General features: G+C 38.5%; 1 protein-coding gene across 3 annotated transcripts in view; it reads right to left on the reverse strand.

The window, feature by feature from the left end:
• The window catches only part of CCDC170 (coiled-coil domain containing 170), a 40,030-nt gene that overhangs the window by 16,450 nt on the left and 8,734 nt on the right, over window positions 1–14,846 (reverse strand). For all 3 annotated transcript variants that reach the window (XM_030498915.1, XM_030498914.1, XM_030498913.1), the window contains 3 exons: window positions 13,896–14,152; window positions 9,393–9,537; window positions 7,411–7,596 (listed from right to left, as the gene is read on the reverse strand). In XM_030498915.1, the coding sequence (XP_030354775.1) occupies window positions 7,411–7,596; window positions 9,393–9,537; window positions 13,896–14,152 (588 nt within the window). The remainder of the gene's footprint in view (window positions 1–7,410; window positions 7,597–9,392; window positions 9,538–13,895; window positions 14,153–14,846) is intronic.

A 14,846-nucleotide genomic window follows, 5' to 3' on the forward strand; every position in this document is an offset into this window, starting at 1 on the left:
GACCCATATTGGTCATATGGGTCAGGATCAGGGCTTCATACGAGAACTCCCACTGAAACTGGTGAAAGCCCAAAGCCTGCTGTAATCATACTAAAGACTAATCCCTTGCTGTGGCCTGCAAGAATTAATACATGAGTAAAATTTTCAGGAAAACACAAAAGTTTTTCTCGTAAAACTACTGCTATCTTATTTTTTTCCTTCAGATAATATGACTTACTTAGAAAACAAATGGTGAACAAGATGCAACACAAATAGAGACAAAGTACTACAGCTCAGAAGGGGCAGGGCTTGGCAAGGCAGGGCAGGATAGAATAGGATTTTTCAGTTGAAATATGCCTACAATGATCACCTAGTCCAACTGCCTGACCAATTCAGGGCTGACCAAAAGAACACGCACAAACTCATTGAATATAGTGTTAAGAGCAGAATTAGACGTGATCTCCAAGATCAGCTTACCTGAATGTGACAAAAATTCCTGAGAGTATTTATACACAGAAATGGAGAGTGAGAGGCCAAACAAAAACAATGATGATGTTAAGACAGCATAAAAGAGGGTACAAATGCTCAAATACCAATTTCACCTCAAAGAAGAAATCCTTAAATTGTGAAACACTTACAAAAATTTTCAAAAAGGGAATTATTCAGAGCTATGTCATGTTCTAAAGAAGTAAAATCCCTATTACCATCAGGTTGAATTTGCCTGAGGAATAGAAGAAAGTCAGTGAAGAGCTATGTGTCCTCCTACAGAACCTACAACAGGCCCCTTCTGCTGGTCAGTCAGTGTGCAGAAGCACAACTGGGGAAGGACTAATAGGATGGTGTCTCTACCCAGTATCCTTGTAAATTGGGTGTTTTTTTTAAGTTAGCCTCTTGCGTTTCAGAAGTAACACACTCAAAGACAATGTTGTCCTCAGTAGGGAGACACCTGACACCCATGATCCTTTCTTTCTAAGCCCAGAGGTTTTACAACTTTCTGGTGAATCAAGACTCAGTTTGGAAAGAATTAAAAATATCCAGCACGTATATATCTACATCAGTTGTACATGAAATATTGACCAAACAGGGCAGAGCAGACAGACAGAACTGTGTATCCTAGCACATGACACAAAAGCAAATGATGGTAGAAAAATTAAAGAAAAATAACTCATGTAAACATAAATAAAAAAATTCCCTCTCATTCAGTCAACTTGTGAACTTTCTTTCGTTTCCTCACAAAACCAATACTAAGAGTGCTTACACCTTCATATACAAGAATAAAATTTGCAGTGAAACCGACTAATACTACAGCAAAGACTGCCTTCACTCCTCAGGGTATTACCTGATTGATAGGAACAAGTGGGAAAGAATATTACTTCACACAAGACACAAAATTATGCCAGAGGATCGTGTATTTATAAAGTGATTGAATTTACCTGGAAGTTTCAGTTGTTTAGCAGGGGCTCAGTAAGTGGATTTATAAGAAATAAGATTGAGTACACTGGAGTTAAAGAATTGTTCCCTAAGCAGTTGTGAATACGGTGACTATTCGGGGGTCTCTCAGGGTCTATGTGTGCTTGCTGTGTAGCATAGAGAGTCATTTGTATTGATGGAATACATGCCAATCAAATAGTAAATCTGGGAGTATTTATGTAGATCAACAGTGAGGATGGACAAAAAAGGAGTTTGGGTGGCACCCTTAGAAATGAAATATAAATATACAATACTAAAAATACTAAAATTTTTAAATAGCTTCAAAAAGGCAAACATGCAAACACATAAATCAAAAAAACCCAAAACAAACCCTGTCATTTAGGAAATTATTTGTTACTAACCCTTTCTAAAGTAATTGTAGAACTCTCTTGGAAACAAATTTTGGCATGATTCCTTGCCATTTTCTCCTTTTTTCTTTTAAACAGGTTTTATTAATAGCAATTTCCCACCTGTGCTCAGAATTACATTATGGTAATTACAGCAAAGAATAGAGAGTCATTTATTCCAATTACAGTTTCCAGAAGTGTGTATTTTTCCTTTCAGAAAGGCAGTGCAAAAGTAGTTGCCAGTACCAGGGAGTTTACCTAATTATACAATCTTGTTTCAAATTGTGAACATCTGCAAACAAACACAGTTGAATCAAAAGATCAAGGTATAAAATAAGGAACTGCAAGCTTGTTGTTGCCCAAACATTAAAAAAAACAAACAAACAAACAATCAAACAAAAAAAAGCAATTTACAGAATGAAAAGCTGTAAAACTCAAAACATTAGAATTCTGAACAATCCTTGAAATCTCTCTTGAATGGAGAGCATTTATTCTGGCTAGATTCAAAGAAATCATCCCTTGATCATTGAACAGTTCCCAGAAATTAAGATACTGTGACATGTAAAGATGGTATCCCAACAAGAAGCAAACTCGTAAGAGCCTAAGTGATCAGCCCAGGCAGGTAAACAATTTCCGCCACAGAAGACTGAGAGGGTGAAACCATGATAGTTTGTGTTTTCTCCTTGACTCCTCAACATTTATGGCTAATGTCCCATGGCTCTGAATTATATGAAGGTCTTGGTATGCATCTTGTAGGGCCAAAAAAAGCTGCCCAATGCTGACACACACAGATCTTGAAAACAGGAATAATTATGGAAATTGATGTTCAAAGAAAACAGGATTAGACATTAGGTGGATTTACCCAGGGTAGACTGTATCAATAACTGTTTGTTCGATACCAGAGATGCAGCAAATCTACCATGGATGTACTCACCTGTGGATGTAGAAAGTAGCACCAAAGGTTCTTCAACTATATGAGACTGGAGCAAAAGGGCTCATAAAACATAGTGCCATACTTTAAGTTACCCACACAGGCTGGAACACAGACTGGAACCTACGATCACCTGCTCACACCCTACCTGCTCTAGACTAGAGAAGATGTAAAAGTAACAGAAACATTGCACAGGATGTTGGCAAGGCCGCCTTCATGAGAAATTATGTGTTCAATATTAGGTCAGCTGTGTTAACAGAAAATGTGTTCAAGCGGTAACAAGTGAGGAAAATTACTTCTGTCTTTTAAGCAGAGAAAGAGAGGAGTCTTTTATAAGGGGTGGCTAAGAGCTGTATTTAACAGTGCAAAACAAAATGAGGGAGATGATCACATTAAAGAGGCAGGCAAATGAAAGAGAGGAAAAAAGAAGGGATAAGGTCTTTCATATACGTAGAATCATAGAATGGTTTGGGTTGGAAGGGACATTAAATATCTAGTTCCAACTCCCCTGCCATGGGCAGGGACACGTTCCAATAGACCAGGTTGCCCGAAGCCCCATCCAGCCCGGCCTTGAACTCTTTCAGAGATGGGGTATCCACAACTTCTCTGGGCAACCTGTGCCAGTGTCTCATCACTTTCATAGGGAAGAATTTTTTCCTAATATCTAATCTAAATCTACCTTCTTTCAGTTTAAAGCCATTCCCTCTTATCCCATCCTTACATGCCCTTGTAAAAAGTCCCTCTCCAGATATCTTGCAGGACCCTTTAGGTACTGGGAGGCTGCTATAAGATCTCCCTGGAGCCTTCCCTTCTCCTGGCTGAACAACCCCAGCTCTCGGCCTGTCTTCACAGGAGAGGTGCTCCAGCCCTCTGATCATCTTTGTGGCCCTCCTCTGCACTCACTCCAACAGGTCTAAGTCCCTCTTATGTTGGGGGCTCCAGAGCTGGACACAGTGCCCCAGGTGGGGTCTCATGAAAGCAGAGCAGAGGGGGAGAATCATCTCCCTTGACTTGCGGGACACATTTCTTTTGATGCAGCCCAGGATACAGTTGGCTTTCTGGGCTGCAAGTGCACATGCTGGGTCATGTTGAGCTTCTCCTCAACCAGAAATAGTGTGTCTACTCATCACTAGGGAAGTGATTGCCCTCCTGTGCTCAGTACTGGTGAGGCCACACCTCAAATACTATGTTGTTTTGGGCCCCTCACTACAAGACACTGAGGTGCTGGAGCACGTCCAAAGAAGAATAATGAAGCTGGTGAAGGGTCTGGAGCACAAATCAGAGGAATAGCTGAGGGAACTGGGTTGTTTAGCCTGGAGGAAAGGAGGCTCAGGGCAGACCTTATCACTCTCTACAGCTACCTGAAAGGAGGTTGTAGTGAGGTGGGGGTCAGTCTCTTCTCGCAAGTAACAAGCAATAAGACAAGAGGAAATGGCCTCGAGTTGCACCACAGAAGGTTTATACTGGATATTAGGAAAAATGCCTTCACCAAAAAAAGAGTTATCAAGCACTGGAACAGGCTGCCCAGGGAAGTGGTTGAATGACCATCTCTGGAGGTATTCAAAAAAAGAGATGTGTAGATGCGGTGCTTAGGGACATGGTTAGTGGTGGACTTGGCAATGTTCAGTTAACGGTGGGAATCGATAATCTTAAAGGTCTTTTCCAACTCTAGGATTCTATTAATTCTGGCACCTCAATCAGCATCAAGGTCTCAATATACTAAGGCAATTACACATACATATACAAAACCCCCACATTACATTAACGGTAATAATAAGGTATAAAAGAAAATGCAGGTATCTTAAAGATGAATTGTTACACCCACACCTCCAGTTACCTTGTGTTCTATCACATGGACTGCAAACGAGCTCGCTCTTATCTCTTGTCTTCTCTGATGATTCAACCTGGAAATATTTGTGATGCCTGCTGAGGCCTGTCCCTAATGTATTTTCTTACTGACATCTTATAACCAAAAGAAAAAAAGAAAAGTTCTGGGAAACTCATTACCTACTGGGACAAGAAAAACCTAAAATCATTTGGTCGTATCTCCTACCATCAAAGTATTTGGGTATATTCGAAATGTAGGCATGTTTCTCACGCTTCATCAATTTCCTTAAATAATTTTATATTTTAATTAACTGTTTTCATACAATCAATTGATTTTAATCAATTTATACTGATTTGATGCTGCTTAAATACATTTTATACAGTAATAACATAAGTTAATACAAGTCAGTATTGAATACTGAAGAGTATTTTCTTGTTGAATTTTGCATCAGTAGTACATGCAGATATATTTGTATTAAAATTAATTTGTATATTTGTATTAATTAAAATTGCTTAATTATATTTCAAATATGTTCTTTAAAGACATTGCATGGTGCATATCTTTGCCAAACAGGTTTTTAAATTAACACTTCAGAGGGAATCACAAATATTTCCAGGCTGAATCATAGCAAAAATGTGAAACAGTTTACTAGTTTTGCGGTTCATCAATGGCAATGCTGTACAAAAGGCAAATTCATCTGGTGGAAGAATATATGCATCTTCTTCTATATCTTCAATAAATACCATATAGGAATTGGCCAAATACTAGAAATAAACTTGGTTAGAGCAAATATTACATTTTTTTAAGGACCTTACAGTCTCAAAGAATGTAAGGTGGCAGGGAACATTGTGGTGGCTGAGGTTTGCTGGAGAAGACTGACAGAACAGTGCGATGGCCTCTACACACTTGAAGAATGTCATAATTCTGTAATTATGATTATCATAGTTAGTAATCACTGCCTGGACATACAGAAAGAAAGAACAGGTATTCTGATTCTCAGTCTAGAAATCTGAGCAGCATTTAAAAATTATTTTCTATCAAATGCAAATTTGATATCCAGCACTGCCAGAGTAAAGGCATGCAAAATATTTGCAGAATTCCAGGAGCAAGCTCTCACAATATTTGGTCAGAAAGCTGAGAAGTTTAGAATTCTAAAAGGATGGGATGCCATATATCTTCTTTTAGATATGTGGATTTAAAGCATTTTTGATTTTTTTACTTACCTTTACAATACTAAATTTCTTAATATGCTTTTGTGAACACAAAATCTTCTCAACAGATTTACTCAGTATCTGTAAATTTAAGTAGCTGAAACAGCAACAGGGAAATCTACAGCCTCTAGATAAGCCTTGATGGCACACACTTCATTTGAAAGGCAATGCTAATAATTTAGCAAGACATTTCTGTAAAATGGGTTAAATAAATTATGTATTTGGCATCTGCACAACAATGATAGGACAATATTTTTCCTAAAACTAGCTCAGCTTTGGAAATGTTTTGGCATTCGGAGCAAGCTTGCAAAACAAGTCACAAATGAAGCCCTCATCTTGGTTTAAAACATCTCCTGATTCTGGGTTACTTAGTGAGCAAAATACTCTCTATTCTTACTCACACACCTGTGTCTGAAGTGAAGTATGAGAAGAAAATGTTTCCAAAAATGACCTGTTTAATTTTTTTATGGTTCTCTCTTAGTTCTCTTTGAGTCTTAGAAATTTTTACACAGCTTGGTAAGAAGTATTTTCAGCAGTAAGTAAAATTTATGACCCTTGTGGTACTTAACATTTATCTTCTCCACAACAAATTCTTTCTTCTCCAGAGCACACTGTCAGCTATTTCTCATCTCCTAAGCATTTTGCCTACAACCAAATCAGAACACTGCATCCTTTAAAGCGTATGGTGGTGGTGGTCTGTTCAGGGAAAACGTAATGCCAGGTGGGTGGAGAAAATGTTGCATTACATTTGAAAACTTACTTGCACAAGGTTGCTTTTATGTTAAAAATTTCTACAAACTCAGTCACACACAAGTCAGCTACATATTTGGCAGACATATTTTCTTAAAGTTCTGGCCATCAAATTTAACCACGCTGCTCTAGCTCCTGTGGGAAATTTTCATTATAGTTTTATTAAACTGCTCCCTTTCCACAGTTATCACTCAAAGTACAAAATCACTTTTGTTCATCCATCCTTTGCAATATACAAAAACTATTAATGATGAGCATTCCTGGAGCAATTAAATCTTTAAATCACATCCTTTTCCTTTCCAAATCATACCTAGGTGAATTTGGTGAATACTTGACTTACAACTTAACTTAAAATTCTAATTTCAGCATCATTCCTGCTGCACAGATTTCCTTTATGGGTTGCCCTCAGCAAAATAGTGTTTTCCTGCAAGACCCATGCTACTGCCTGCAACATTTTGGGTACAAGCCAATTGAGTATTTACAGTTCTGGAATCCAACTTCATAACATAATGAAAAGATAATCTAGGGTGTCTGGAAGCCAAGACACTTTACTTCCAGTTCCTTAAGAGAAAGAATAAAATTGCGTCCTATCAATTACTTTCAATTTCTCATTAGAATTTTTTAGAGAAACTGAATAAAAGAATCCCCAGAAAACTTGAAATATCACATAAATATACTTAAAATAGCACATTTTCATTGTTCCATGCTTGTGACTCAGATACACTCACTCATTAACTCTATAAACATCTGTTTATTTACATGTTTGCGCAAGCACAGCAAAGGTTACAGTAATAGGAAGGAAGCAAAAATAGATATTTGCAAGCATCATCGGAAGACATCAAATCTATATCAGATCTATTTTACACAATGTCATTGCTTCATGCAATTATGTACCTTACTAAGTTTTTCCATGTCTTGATAGCATCCTGCTGCCTTCTTCTGCTCCTTGGTCACTTCTGAAACAAGCCTCATGATAGTTTCTCTACTAGCTTTGGACTCCATCTCATGGTCATTGATAGCTTCTTGAAGAGCAGCAATCTGGTCTTTTAGTGTCAGATTTTCTTTACATATTTCAGAGACCTAGAGAAATAATTCAAATATTAGTAACTTTTTTAAAGCATTTAAAATTACATATATTCATCCCCGTACAGTTGCTCCTAATCATCCCAATAAAGACATGGTGTTTCTGGTCATCCCTAGGTCAGACTTATAATTGCACTCTATTATTCCTTTCTAAAACGAGAAGAAAGACAATTAAAATGAGAAATATATTCCGCCCAGAAACCCACAACTTAGTGTAACGTAGTTCAGATTCACTCCCACACAACCTCCATGATCTATTAAACAGGTGAAAAGCTGCTGTCACCGCATATCTGCACGTGACATGAAGATCAGAAAATGAAAACATACCAGATAGCTAACTTCATGTGAAAAGCAGACCATTTCAGTTAAGCTTGTTAAGATTTATGCCTCTCATTTGGAATGAGGAACTGAAAGCTGCATTTTATGCTTGGATCTTTTTAGGCATTGGCAGATTTGAGTTAGTAAAAGCTATCTCATACGCATATTTAAGGGCAGGGCCAAATACCGGGTGGGTTGCTATTCTGAGCAGCCAACCCCTTGGAGTCATTTCCAGGAGAATCCTGGCGCTGTTTCAGTACAATACACTATTTCTAAGTGGAATAGATGAATGTGGGCATTTCAGAGAGCGTATAAGGTAAAAAATGTACCCTAACTCCTACTGGCAAGACGTTTGTTAAGACTAAGACAGATCAACTCAGTCTTAAACAAAACCATAATGTGGAAAAGCAGCTAAATAGAGGAGCCGTGACTCCAAACGAAAGACTGGCTAAGTTTTCCTAATGCACAGAATTTTCAGCTCAAATTACATTTCCCAACTAGATTTATTACTACATTGTTAAAACAAGACATCAACATATACTTTTTTTCTTTTAAACTCCACTTATTTCCTTAACTTAAAGCATGTAAGAGTTACAGCTTACAAACATCTTGGCCTCTAATGACAACCAGCCGAGTTTTATTAGAGTATCTAACACAGTTTCAATGTGCCTGTAATATTATAAGGGCAAGTACTTAAAAAAATAGCTATGACATGTACCTAGAAAATCTTAGTATATTAAGGAATTGCTTATAGCTGGAACTCTTATAATAATATGAATATAATGAAACTGAATTTCCCAAAATACCTAGTATGCTCTCAAATGAAGAAAAATAGGGATAGCAAAGACTAGCAGAACATGAGAAAAAAAAGAAAAGCATAAAATTAGGACAAATTGCCCTTCAGCAGCATTGGCAAATGTTAAAAGAGCATACAAATAATTTTCCATTCCTTTCTGGAAGCTTAGTTTTTGGAACTTCAGAAGTATTCTGAAGATAAATAATCAAATTTTATGACTAAGTTTCAAAACCACCACACAGTAATTTACAGCTTTTTGTTAGAGGGCATAGTTCAGACTGTTTTAGGGTATGCCATTTCAGATGTTTCTATTTAATGGTATGTCAGCTTGAGACAAGTGTTAAGATCTAGTGGCGCAGTTTACACACCACCTAGTGATTCCCAGTGTTAATGTTTTCAGGAAAGCTTTCAAACAAGTACCTAACAAGTATCTAAGCCTGTACTTGGGAACTAACAGGCTGATAAAATACTTATACAGATAAGAGCAGACTGAGTTCATTGAGGTCTATTAGTGTTCAGCACCTTTGAAAATCAGCCCAATGTGAAAAATTGAATGATAGCATTGTCTGCAGATCATTGTTTAACACAAAGATTCCTGTCTTCATCACTTTATTCCTTCGACAACCAAATATTCTTCTATTAAATTGCTATACTGAAATCCTTGCCTACACATAATCACCTTTGACATTAAATGTTCCTGTGGTTTCTCTTTTTCTCTGATGTCTGTGTCCAATAATCCAGAAAGCTGTGTAAGGAGCTCTTCATACTTTCTGCTGATTTTAGAAGCATGAGTCATGCTTTCTTCACGCTCTTTCAAATATTTACTGGGCAGAAAAAAAAATACAGACATCAGGAAAATATTCTCTGAAACAAAATTCCAAGCAAAAGACATTATCCCAAGTTTATTGCTAGCTTCTGCATACCACAAAATGAATTTTAAAAGTTAAATAAAATTCTCTATATCTGTTATTAAATACATATAATTTTAGTTGTTACCTTCTGTGCAAACATTTCTTCATTTTGGCTTTTGATTAACACTTTAAAGAATCTTCTGTGATCCCAACTAGTTCTCAGCACAGTATTTCAATAAAACACAAGAACCAGGTGACATCAATAAAAAGTGCCCTCAAGATACTAGCAATGGGGGCTACAAGCAAAAGCTTAGAAAAAGGTAAGGGAAAAGAGGGTGATCAAATTATAGTAAAAACATGCTAACAGCACTTCGCATCCCCTCTCTAAAGAAGCTGAGAGTGCTGATCAACAAACTGGAGAAGAAGCAGCCCCTCTGGACTAATGGAAGTGTAGGACATCCAGAGTACCTGCGAAGGGAAGTTTACCAGCAGAAGCAGAGATGAGGGAGACTATTTCACTGTACATAGAAACTTCTGCAGTGCAACACTGCCCACGAAAGGGATGGATGAAAACAGAAAATATCAAGGGACTACTACAAAAGTATTGAAGAAAAGGCAGCTCTTTGTCATCAATTTCATCACTCTTTAAAGGTGCCTATCATGGGGATACACATCCCACATGAAACATTATCATCCTTAACAGCAGGTATCAGCTTAGAGAAGCTCTGTAAGAATGAACAACCAAATAACAGAGCAGTCAGTTTAACTCATTGGCAAAATGTGGTTACATCCCTCCTGTTACCAGAGTCAAAGACAAGCCCAGCAAACAAGCAAACAGGCTGCATGGGTAGCAAACGTATAAATTCAAATCTTCCTCATGATGCTGCAACACTGAGCATCACTTCAAGTTGCACCAGGGGAGGTTTAGACTGGATGTTAGGAAAAATTTCTTCACTGAAAGGGTGATCAGGCATTGGAACAGGCTGCCCAGGGAAGTGGTGGAATCACTGTCCCTGGAAGTGTTCAAACACCAGGTAGATGAGGCCCTCAGTGACATGGTTTAGTGGTGGTCTTGGCAATCCTGAGGTAAAGGTTGGACTTGGTGATCTTAAAGGTCTTTTCCAGTCTAGCTGATTCTATGATTCTCTGATTCTGAAAAACTACAAAGAAACAGATTAACAAAAAAGGCCAACCAACCAAAGCTCAATGTGACTAGTAGGGTAATACAGGTATCAACTCTAATACCTCTCAGATAACACCCATGAGAGAGTACTCGGTGGTAGAATGCAAGAGACAAAACTACTGAGTTTCTAGCTGAGAAACAAGGTACTTTCTAAAGCAAGTTCTTCACAAAGATTTGACCACTAGAATAAAAAGACGTGAGATATCACCAAATGGATGTCTAGAGCAAACATTTCATTGAAACTCATTTGCTTATCAGAACGTAGAAGTCAGTTTTCAAGGTGGGTATGCTAGTCATTTCTGTACTCATTCTTTTCCATTTCTGATTTTTTCCTCTCTAGGTTGGCAATCAAACAGGCAACAAAGCATCAATCCATAATCAAAAAGCAGCATGAGACTCCTATAGAAAATGCACATTGAGTGTAAACAGTTATAAAACAGCAAGCAAAAGAGACGGTCCATGAAAAAATTTCAGATGTTGCCTTAGGAGGGAGATCAGCACAATTGTTGCAAATGCTGCAAAGTGGAGGAAGGTGGAAGAATAACAGAGAGGAATGGAAAACATTAATTACTGCTCTTGACAGGACAAGGATAGTTCCATGTGCTACTGCACAGCACACACTGTGAGCCAAAAAAGCTCTGCCTTTCTGCAGTAAGCACTGGCCCTCAGAAAACAAGAGCCTCACAGCTTCCTCACCTCTGAGCACCTTCCTCTTTTCTGTAGTCCCAGCCAAACTAAGCTGAAAAATGCCACTAAACTGCTGCCCTGAGGAAAGGGTATGTCAGAAGGGAGAAGCTATGAGGTTCCAGGCACACCCTACATGCATGCCTGTATGTTAGAATATTGTACAAGATTGACCACCAACCTTGCAAACTGTTACGTGGCTCTGAAAAATTGAGGCACACCACACACAGAACCATGCCTCCTTGTAAAAATAAACAATCTGAAGTACAAAGCACATACTTGACAACTCTACGAATAACCTAATTACCTCCTGTAGGGCCATAAAGACGTGAGCACCTAGAAAATAGGGAATGAGGTACAAAGAAAGAAGGCAGGTCTTTCACAGTTTTGCTAGCTCTTCAGAACTAATGAGCACAAAGAAAGGGAGGAAAGGGGAAAAATAAGAAAAAGCTTTTCACGGTTCAGACTCTAAAAATACCTTGGCAATAGACCTGTTGAGTAGAAAAGCACCATTTTCAACAGGAGAGGTATACTTCTGGAAACCAATCACAGAATTCATCAAACATTTTTTTACTATATCTCTAGGTATAGCATGTAAATTTGCATTTCATGCCTACTGGCTTGCTCTTCCCTTTTATTAATGGTTTTCAGTGAAAATCTTTCTTGAATACCTAATCAGGACTAGGCATGTGCCATGGACTACTAAGTTTGCCAGACCAAGCAAGTAAAGCTCATTAAGTTGTACGCTGACTAGTATTACATGGCCCATGTAACCATTAGCTGATGATGAGAAAAACCTTTGAAAGCATACACTGTGGATTCATGGCCAATGCAACATGCTTGTTCCTTCCAACAGAGTGGATTCACCCTCACTTTCCCTTTTGCCAGCACTCTTTGCCAGGTGCACAGTGAATTGGACCTGGGATTTGTAGAACTGGAAAACAAGCTATTTATTTTGCTCCCTTCTCTCTTGGAGCAGTTCCCTGGTCCCAGTCACCATGCAGCAACACAAATAGAAGTGCTGACACAAGTGTCATGGGCAAAAAAAAGAGTAGCCAGGAGTGTACTGGGAGTGACAGCACAGATTTATGCCACAGAAAACCAATTATATCACTGTAACAATCGGCTAGTATAATAAACACGGCAGTTTTCTCCTTATGAGTTGAGGAAACAGCATAGGAGGTTTTTCTTCCTTTTTTAATTCTCCCTCCTCTTCGCTCCCCTCCACTCCAAGAAGCAGCACTTTAAAGAATCTTAACCAGATTCTTAATCTTAATCAGAGACTCTGATATTCCTTATGTTGCTAGGATGCATAATACACTTCTTGGCTTAACTATCTCCTCACTTCTATTTGGATCATATCTAAAATCTTTGGTGATCAACATCAGCGCTCTCCATGCAGGGCTTTTGTCAAATCAGCTGGTAATAGACAAGTGCACTGCAATGGATTTCTCTAGATTTTAAAATAACTGAATGATCCACTTCTAATGTACAAAGCCTGGAAGAGCAGTGTGGAGTACTGAGTTGGGAAATGCAGACATCTTGTAAACACTCATCTTGCTGTTAAGTAGACAGTATCGAGAGAGAGATGGATATTAGCCTTATAATGGTGGAAAAAATCCATTATAAAAGTCTACAAGGCATCAATATAATATGACTGACATTGATTTTGGAATTTTAGAACTCAGAATACTTTTATACCAGTCATTTTTCTTTGTAACCAACATTGCTATCAGTCTCCATCCCACAGACTTGAAATGTTAGTATTTATGCAGAACTGACATACCAGTGCTCTGACACATTATGCTAACAACAGCACAGTTCAGGATACTATCATTTAATAAAAAATTTATGCAATCAGTATACATGTTTAGAAAAAAAAATTACAGTGTCCAGAAGAAAGCAGAAGTCAGAGAAAGCTAACTGAAAGCTGCACAGCCATTAAACAAACATTAACATGCTCCCTTCAGGATGTTAATATCCTTTATTACTCTGCTTCCAATGGACAGGTTTACATTAAGGAAGAAACACACTTGACACTGTTCTGGTTCCAGCTGTGACACAGAAGATGGGAAAATAGACCAGAGCAATGCAGCAGCACAGTCACTCACCACTGCAGAGCCAACACAGCATGTCGAATGACAAGTAAACGGCTGCAAAAGACGCCACGTGATAAGGCTGGACCAGGGCACTAGACCATACTTCCAGGTACTGCCCATCATAAGTGTGCTATGAAAGGCACAAGGTTTGCCTCAATGCAAAACCCCATTTATGGGCTAGCAACTCAAACCAAAATTCAAGTTCCAATACCTTCCGCACTTTCAGGTACAATGATTGTGCAAGACATTGTAACTGAATTCAGATCTGCAATAAAGTCTCTCCACCAACGTATTTTTCTGTCCTGACAACTGCACCATTCTGTCATCCCAAACAAAAATTGTTTCTCATCTCACATGAATCTTACCTAAGTTCGGCATTTTGCTCATGAAGCTCCTCCTTCAGCTCCAAGTTTTCCTTTAATGCCACCTGAGCTTTCAGCTCAGCCTGATTTTTAGAAGTGGCGAGCACACACGCTTCTTCTTCCATCTCCTGAATTCGGGCTTGCAAAGACAGGAGGCGAGACATCTGCCTAGCATTGTTTTCCTTGTAGCTTTCAGCTTCAGACTTCAGCTCTTGAAAAGAGGCTTCTTTAGAGACCATTCTGGACCTGAGTTTAAGAAGCTATAGATAGAAAAGAAGAAATTTCATTTAAAAAAGAAAAGAGAAGAATTTTGCCCAGGTTGAAATACGTGACCGCGCTACAAGTTTAATAATGCGACAAGAAGCACATTTTGGAACAAAAGACTCACAGTCTTCTCTCACTACAGGACTGAGTGGAGGTACGCAACTTTGTTTTCATATAACATTCATATAATTTTCATAACATATATAAAGGAAAAAAGCAATAGGAGAGGTTTGTATAAACAAATGCTGCTGTTGTGTAATACAACTTTTCAAGGTAATCTCTTGCAGATCAATTTATTTACAAATTCAGAATTTAAAACAGTCCACCCTAAGTTCTGCTTATCACCTCCCTTATGCATCTGCATTACAATACAGTCATTGACACCACTACTCCCTCTTTTCTGCCTGCCTCCTCCCTGCTCCCAGTTTTGGTGCACAGTTCCACAGATTATCTATACCTGGAGGGAGCTGTAACAGCACAGTATCCTGTTGTAGGAGGGTGGAGCCTTTTGATGATTTGCAGCATATTCAACCAAATTTTTGGAGCTGTGCTGTAGGCACATGGTAGGCTTGTCTTTGGATCTAACATCCGATCAGATGCAGATGGATTTACATACAAGCAACAAGAGAGCCTTTTAGGGAAGGCTGGGAGGAGGAACATCACCACCAAATGTCAAGGACATCTTGCAGA

This window comes from Strigops habroptila, chromosome 10, assembly GCF_004027225.2.
Source record: "Strigops habroptila isolate Jane chromosome 10, bStrHab1.2.pri, whole genome shotgun sequence".
NCBI lineage: Eukaryota > Metazoa > Chordata > Aves > Psittaciformes > Psittacidae > Strigops > Strigops habroptila.